This window comes from Helobdella robusta, assembly GCF_000326865.2.
Source record: "Helobdella robusta unplaced genomic scaffold HELROscaffold_4, whole genome shotgun sequence".
In the NCBI taxonomy this organism is placed as follows: Eukaryota; Metazoa; Annelida; class Clitellata; order Rhynchobdellida; family Glossiphoniidae; genus Helobdella; species Helobdella robusta.
The window spans coordinates 53488-62596 of record NW_008704902.1 but is presented as its reverse complement, the minus strand read 5'-3'; the positions used below and the strand labels follow the sequence as shown (position 1 = coordinate 62596).

The 9109-nt window shown below is 32.4% G+C and overlaps 2 protein-coding genes across 2 annotated transcripts in view; both read left to right on the top strand.

Annotated features, from left to right (window-relative positions):
* Positions 1-254: 254 nt before the first annotated feature.
* HELRODRAFT_162030 (hypothetical protein) lies at positions 255-1337 on the top strand (the record flags this gene model as incomplete). Its single annotated transcript, XM_009024358.1, has 2 exons — positions 255-353; positions 915-1337. The coding sequence occupies 2 exons, from the start codon at positions 255-257 to the stop codon at positions 1335-1337; spliced, it is 522 nt and encodes a 173-aa protein (XP_009022606.1).
* A 6908-nt stretch (positions 1338-8245) lies between these two features.
* HELRODRAFT_162029 (hypothetical protein) overlaps positions 8246-9109 on the top strand; it is a gene marked incomplete at both ends in the record, with an annotated part of 2871 nt that continues 2007 nt past the window's right edge. Inside the window, one exon of the mRNA XM_009024357.1 lies at positions 8246-8367. Coding sequence (XP_009022605.1) covers positions 8246-8367 — 122 coding nt within the window. The remainder of the gene's footprint in view (positions 8368-9109) is intronic.

Genomic DNA, 9109 nt, shown 5'->3' with positions numbered 1-9109 from the left:
AGTAATCATAATACAACGAGACGTGTTACTTACAAACTGATACATCTAAGCAGATATAAACAAACACCTACGTACCTACAAAAACTCACATACATACATACAAAAATACAAACAAACATACATACATACATACATGCATACATGCATACATGCATACATGCATACATACATACATACATACATACATACATACATACATACATACGTAACATACATACAGAATTATCCGCAATGCCCTCAGTTTGCCCAAATTGATGTACTTCCTGCGTACATCCAAACACATTGACCCTTCTAAATTGGGCGAATTTGACGGAGCCCTGCGCACCGCCCTATCGTCGATTTGCAATGTTCAAGTGACCGACAGTGGTTGGTCCCAGGCTCAGCTGCCGTGCGATTTGGTGGGCTGGGATTGCTTAGCGTGGTTCAGCTGGCTCCCGTTGTTTATAATTCTTCTGCCGCTGCCACTCTCGACCTGCAGTCTTCCCTGCTCCACCGGTTTTTTCGTTGCCGCGATATTCTTCCCCCAGTGTCCGCTCCGGGAAACCGTACGCACGTCCAAATTTTGAACGAAGAATATAAAAAAATCTTTCAAAATTTGTTGTCTTCATTCGGCGACGACTTTTCCACCGCTCGTTTGTTGGCCATGTCCAGCGTTGCCAGCTGTGGGTGGTTGAGATCGTGGCCCAACACCTCTGTGGGTACCAGGCTTGACGACAAGTCTGTGAGATTTGCCATTGGCTTCAGACTTGGCCTGGTCATTCAAAATAAATACGTGCCGATGTGGTGCTGGGGCGGATGAGTTTGGGCACCACGGTTTAGTTTGTCGCCTGGGTGGGGGCCATCAACTACGTCACTCAGCGCTAAACGATTACATTTGTCGGCTCTTCTCCAAGGCTTCAATCCCGGTTCTCAAGGAACCATCCGGCATTTCTGCGCATGATGGTAGGCGCCCGGACGGATGCACACTAATACTTTGGAGAGCCGGCAGATGTTTGGCGTGGGATGTTACAGTCCCTGGCACCCTTGCCGAACGATATGTAAACCTGACAAGTAAAGAATGCGGTTTGGCCGCGGCCAGGGCAGCGGACGAGAAAATGAAAAAATATGGGAACGCCCTCCCCTCGATGGAATTCTTGCCAATATGTATCGAGGTTCTCGGCCCGATGGACCCCAACACCCTTAAATTTCTTAAGGAAATAGGCAAAAGGATCAGTGTCAGATCAGGTGACAGCAGGGAACTGTTTTTTGCAACCAACCACATTTCGTGCTTGTTGCAGCGGTTCCTGCGTGTCTGTGTGCTTGAAAATATCCAACTGAATGCCGACATGTGCAATTAACGACAAATCAAAGTGTTAATCCATTTGTTACTTGATGTTTGACGGTTCAGTGTCACTCATCATGTTTTGGTTTTAACATACATACATACATACATACATACATACATACATACATACATCCATACATACATACATACATACATACATACATACATCCATAAATACATACATCGTTACATACATACATATATTGAAATAAAACGAATGTTCAAATAAAAAAAAACATGTAAATACAAACATATACATATAAACAGCTACAAACACAAACAAACCTGAACAAAACATACATACAATGTAATACATATAAACAATATACATACAGAAATTACAAATTAATACAACAGATACATACACACAAAGTTATACAAACCAAACATGTGAACAGTTTGAAATGTCTGTGCGTTAGGTTGGCAGGATCGAAAAGTAAAAGAGTATGAATAATAATATTGGCTGCTATCTTCGCTTAAATCTATCGAGTTCACTGAATAATATGATGTTCTTGTACCGATAAGAATATCCCCTCACAGTTACATGTCTAAATTATTTTTATGTGGTCCCACCTTGTTGTGTATGGTTGATTTTGTTGTTTGCGTTGTGTGTGTTCATGTTGTTGTCCTTTGTTGTTGGTGGTGATGTTGTTGTTGTTGGTTATGTCGTTCATGTTGTTGTTGTTGTTCATGTTGTTCATGTTGTTGTTGCTGCTGTTTTGAGGTTGCTTTTGTTGTTGATGTTGTTGGTGGTAATGTTGTTGACGTTGTTTTTGTTGGTTTTGTTGTAGTGTTGTTGTTGATACTGTTGTTGGTGCTGTTAATGCTTTTCGTTGGTGATTGTTGATATTGTTTTTGATGTTTTGTTTGAAAAAAATATATAATAAATAATTAAACCTTTTTTATATATTATTTAATTTTAAAAGATTGAAAATGAAGTCTCGACTAAAGTGCTAATTAAATTCTACAATTTATTACTATTATTATTATTAAAAAAAAATATTTATTGCAAAAAAAAAAGATAAATAAATTTACGAGGTCATTCCTCATTGAAACAATTCATCGAACAAGTAGACAGCGAATAAGAAAACTTTTGAATGAGGAATTCTCGGACCGTAGAGCAAAAATTGCAAAACGTAAGAGGAGCATAGCAAATAATGAACAATGATTCCATCGCATTAGGAGTTCAAGCAAATCTAGTTCCCTTCAAGCGATCACATCCATTCATTTACCTGTTTTTCATGCATGCATGCATTCATTCATTTATTTGTTTCTACATTCATTCATTTGTTCGTTCGCTTGTTTGTTCGTTCGTTTGTTCATTCATTCATTCATTTATCTATTCATTCACTCATTAATTCGCTTTTTCCATTTTTTATTTTTTTTTAACGCATGTATTAATGCATATATGCTATAAAACATGCAAGCAAGCATGGTTTAAATGTACCAACGTATTCATAGGCGCATTCAAATATTACTCATTGTATTATTACTGAACCTTAAATTCATTATGCTTTAACTTTCTTCTTTTAATAAGAACTCGCTAGCCCGTTCAGTTAAAAATTGATATAAACAAAATTTAGTTCTTCCCAAAATCAACAGACAGAAAAGGCAGCCATTAGTTATTCATGAGAAAATTAGCTAAAAAAAAGACTGTTTTAATTAGATTTTTTTAAACTGAAAAAGAACTAGAAATTTTTTTCGTCCTTTTGGGGCCATGTTCTTTTCGAGAATGGCCTGTGTTGTATTGCAGTGAAGGAAGTAATTGCTGTGATGTGGCTAATTTGCGTGTTGTTTGTTTGTTTGCTTTTATTAGTTGAGCAGTTAATTAAAATAATTTTATTTAATTGGATTCATTAGATTCTATGACAATGTAGTTCATAGTAATTTAATCTTTAAAGTGTTAGTTACTTGTCCCGGAATGATTTTAAAAACAACTACCATCTTAATTTGTTTTTTATGATTTTCGTTATAGAGATACTCACAAAATATCGATCTACATCACATAAAACGCTCAATTCTAAGCAATCTGCACGGCGAGCAACACTACTGAGAAGTTTAACCAGAACATATCAAAGTGCATTGCGAGGCAGGCACGAACCTGTTTGCCATCAAGTTCTTATTAAGTCATAAATCATTCACATTTATTTCGGGGAAAACTCTATATAAATATAACCCAAAGGATACGACAAACATACGCGCAAGCATGTACAGTTAATAAATTCACAAAAGTATGCATACGTATTCGCAAGCATTATTACTGCTGCAACAAACACATCAGTTTCCATCATTAACAACACACTCCCAGCATAATACAAATAAGGTTAACATAAATTAAACCAGTCTTTTTTCGCATCGTTTCGTTAATCTCTTCTGCATTATGTCTAAAAGCTGATGAATTGGATGCAGTTTCATCACGAAAAGTCACCAGCAACCAGCGTCGCCGAAACAAACAAATGTGAACGAATGACGTCATAATGTTTGGAATTTCCGTTCATAACATCTGAACAATGTTTAACTTGACGTTACATTATGTTATTGTTTTTATAATGAAAATAACAAACGAATTAATTTCATAATCTCACTTACACTCTCTCTCTCTCTCTCTCTCTCTCTCTCTCTCTCTCTCTCTCTTTCTCCTCTCTCTTTCTCTCTCTCTCTCTCTCTCTTTCTCCTCTCTCTTTCTCTCTCTCTTGTGGCTACGATGACGTCATAAACGGCTTCTTGGCAAACAAACCGAACAAAACTCTACCATCTTTAAAATATTCATGAGACGTCGGAAACGTAGTTGTGACGTCACGAGGCGTTTAAAAGTAAAACAGGATTAAGACAAACAGCCATAAGTAAATGAGAAGAAAATAGTTGGCGCCAGTTTGCAATGACAAACGACCTCTTTCTTAATTGTTTTTCTTCTTTTTTATTTTCAGAATAATTTAAAAAAATTTCGTGTCTATATGTTATGATGATTATTATTTTCAATTTTGAAATGAAAATTTCATAATGTTTTAAAATGTTGCATAGATTTGTGTTCGTTTTCCTTATTAAAGCCACAATTTTATTGAAAATAATTTTGTTTCATACATTTCTCGTCTCAATTTTTTAAACATTTTTGTTACTTTTTCCTCTTTTTTCATGAACTTTTGATTAGTTTCTGTTCTTTCAACTTCACATAAATTTGGTTGCTATTTTCACCCGTTTCAAAAACATTTTTCTAGTTTTTTAACTTTATATATATATATATATATATATTTTTCGCGATTTTTTTTTGAACTTTTGTTTTTCGCATTATTCAGAATGACGCGAGAGATATGATGTGACAGGTAAATAAGAACATTTGTCATTGACTGGCTGTCCGGCGATCTTCTCACAGCAAGTCCCGCTTTTTCATATCCACGTTCCAACTAATAAAATTAATAATAAAAACAAAATAATAATAATTAATAATATTATTATTGTTTTTATCAAAGTTGTAATAGTATTGTTGTTATTATTTTTAGCAACTTATCGATCAGAAGATTTTATAAATTTTTCTATTTTCTTTGATGATATACAATTCAGAATTTTTCATCATAAAATTTTGTTTTAAATTTTTAAAGTTGATAAAACAATTTTAATGATAATGTTTTAGTTTATTTTAAGCTTTTGCATAATAAATATATTTGAAATTTTTTTGGCAAAATTTAAACAATAAAGTCGATTTTGTTAGATTTATTCAACATAACACAACTAATATATTCAAAAATTTATTCCTTTATTTATTTAATTATTTATTTATTCATTCATTTTATTTTTACAAGATTGAAAAAAGTTTTGTTGGAGCAGAAAATTTAAATTAAACAAAATTTCATTTTCAGGTGTTGAATAAAAACGTCTATTTGATATAAAAACTAATGAAAATGGAAAAAAAGATTAAAATATTATTAAAATATATACAAACATACATGTGTGCGTGTGCAAGCGTGTGTGTGTGTGTGGTGTGTATATATGCACATACAATCACATGTGCAATGAATTCACGAACAGATATAATGAAAAAATATCGAAGTCATATTTCAATATATGTTGTATTCGCATATATATATGGATATATATATTTATATATATATATATGTGTGTGTGTGTGTTTGTGTGAATGTGCGTGGGTCTACACTCCTACAAACATACATTGTATTTATAGTACGTATGTATAAAGTTGTAAAGAGATGTCATGCCAGTATTTACAAAGACATATGTATATGACATGTATAAACGCATTACGCGTATGGGTGCGTATACGCAATATGTTATGTATTACATACGCAGAAATGTTTATTCATACGCTCTTTTGTATGCGTTGTTTGTAAATTATATATAGAGAAAGAACTACAGAGAAAGAAAGAAGTAAACAAACAGAGTGAGAAAAAAAGAGGAAAAGTAAGAGAGAGAGAGAGAGAGAGAGAAAGAAAGAGAAAGAGAGAAAGAGAGAGAGAGAGAGATAGTGAGGACTTCAGTACATGCACCATATTATTTTATACAAATAATATACTTGAAATGCAATAGAAGAACTAAGATTGCAACACACAGTTATTTAAATTAGAACTAATTAAAGTTATATAATATGTTTATATATGTATATATATTATTCATTATTGTTATTCTCCTTCTTCTTATTATTATTATTCCTATTATTCCTATTATTTTTATTATTATAACTCACTGCAAAGATGTTTCGTTCAAGTGTGCACTCAGATCAAAAACCCATGAAACTGTTTTTTGACTGGCTGCGAGAGATCAAAAAAATTTGAAATTATTTTTCAAAAGCATTCACATACAAACGCAAACGAACAAACGTAATAGATTTATAAGAAGTATAAAAAACCATGAACTTATACAATATTTTCATACTATACCGTATAAGCTTGTATGAAAACCACAGCAAAATGCAAACACAAATGCAAACACTGACATCAAACAATTGTATATACACATACAAAATTAAATACAAACATACACATACATAAATGTATACAAACAAAAAGATACACACATACACACACATGTATAGGATACACGCATGCATACATACATACATTTACACTTACATTCATACAAGCTATATTGTAATATGTGTTTTGTGGAATAACGAAAATCGATGTGATATCTCTGTAGCACCGATCAATAAATGTCCTTCCGAGTTCCCCAACAAAAATGCTTGCCAAAATACAATCACAACAAGCAATAAACATCCCAGCATACAATCACAATAAACATAACAGTCTAAAATCACAACGAACAATAAACATAACCACATACAAGCAATGCATACAAAAATACAAATACCACAAAAATAAACATACATTCCGACACAACCAAACGAAAATAAAACATAATAACGTGCAAACCCATCAACATACATACAAACCCGTCAACATACAATCACGCCAGAAACAAACACATCAATATACAATAGCACAAAATCTAAACAAAACACGACAAAAACATACCTGCAAACATACAACCACAACAACAATAACACAAAGAGTAGGGGTAAACAATAAAAAAATAGCACTATGAAAAATAAAATATTTTATTTTTTTTTAATCATATTACTCTCCACTCCACATATATGTATTATGTATGTTGGACAGGGGCGTCATTTCAGATTTTGGCTGGGGGGGCGAACTTATGTGGTCTATGACTTAGCATGTAACATATATATATATATATATATATATATATATATATATATATATATATATACATTAATAAAGATCACGGCGTTTCTTACAGTACTCAATCTATATGATAGTTTCTCGATTCTTCGAATAATTCTCCGATCTACCAAGCTTAACTTGTTAATGCTATTAACAAAATTCCTATTTACAGAAGATGTCATTATCTACATGTATGCATATAGTACTATTTCGACTACCTAGTCTCTTCAGTGCAACATTATAATAAATTTTACATTTTTAAAGCTTTAAAATTTCAAAATTTTTAAAGTTTTAAAATTACTAAATTATATATCTTATATATATCCTTTTTACAAAAAATTTAAAATTAACACTTTTATAATTTATAATTTTAATATTTTATAATTCCCCCCCCCCCCCTGCCTAAAAGACGCCTCTGATGTTGGATCTTCCAAATATACAGACGCACGTATGCACACACACACACACATATATATATACACCAAATACCCTATATAATATTATATAAATATGTGTATTATACATATAAAATTCTCGTTAATATAGCGTTTAAATCAATGTTTAAACAGATATGACCGTGTATTTAAACAGATATAACCGTGTATTTACTTGAAATTTATTTGTTTGCCCATACAGAAAAAACTCAAAGTAAAATTAAAGGAAAACTTGGATTCATCAACGTACAATAAACGCTAAGCCGATGGTAGATAAGCAATTGATGCATAAAAACCATTGCAGCCTTTAAACGAGAATAAAAAATTTTATGTTAAGAAATAAAAGGGTAATGTTGTCCATACACCCAACCCACACACATTAGGGCTGAGAACGTTTCTAAATCACATTCAAAATCATAGAACGGAGTTATTTCAATCACTGTGTAATTGTCGAAAATGGTTAAATAACCATACACACACAACACACGCACACATTTATATATATATTCTTGACACATACGCACCTTCTTGACACATACGCACCTCTGCAGTGGCAGAAACAAAAATATAAAAAAGCATGGGTATCTGATGAAATAATAAAATTATCAAAAAAACAGAATCGACTGTATAAAATAGCAGTCGCTGCACCAAACTCCGCTAATGTTGAAAAATATAAAAAGTTTAGAAATTACTTTACATCAGTAAAGAGAAAGGCAGAAAAAAATTATTTTCAACAAAAATTTGAAGAGGCAAAGAGTTGCTCCAAACAAAAATGGGAAATAATAAACGGTATAATGAATAGAAAACAAAACAATCTTGAAATTAATAAGCTAAAAGTTGACGACAAAATCATCGAAGACCCAGAGGAAATAAGTATTCTTTTCAATGAATACTTCATCAATGTCACAGAGAAGCTGTTAGAAAATCAAATAGTTACTGAAGATAAATTAAAAATAAATAGTGCAATCTGTAAATCAATGTATATGAACTCCACCAGTGAAGAAGAAGTAACGTACATTGTTCAAAACTTAAGCAACAAAAAAAGCACGTCAGATGATACTTTAAGTAACAATCTACTTAAAAAAATGATCCCAGAAATTGTCATCCCAATCACTCATATTTACAATCTTTCCATCGTCCAAGGAATATTTCCACAATGCTTCAAAACATCCAGAGTAGTTCCAATTCACAAAAAGGGGAGCAAATTAGAGACAAGTAATTATCGACCAATATCTCTACTTTCTCCACTTTCCAAAGTACTAGAAAAAATAATTTTTGTCAGAGTCACCTCATTTCTGTCCATAAATAAATTATTAAATGATAATCAATATGGCTACAGAGCACAGCATTCAACTGAGCAAGCTGTGCTGCAATTAGCACAAAATGTTATGAATAATCTTAACGAAAAGATACTGACTGTAGGTGTATTCATAGACCTCTCAAAGGCCTTTGACGTCATCAACCACGATATACTGATTAAAAAATTAAATTCACATGGAATAAGAGGAAAAGTAAGTGCATGGTTCAAAAGTTATTTAGAGAACAGAGACCAGTATGTGGCAATAAAAAGTCACTCCTCAACAAAACTTAACGTAAGATCAGGCGTGCCACAAGGATCAATTTTAGGTCCTCTTCTATTCATAATCTTCATGAACGAT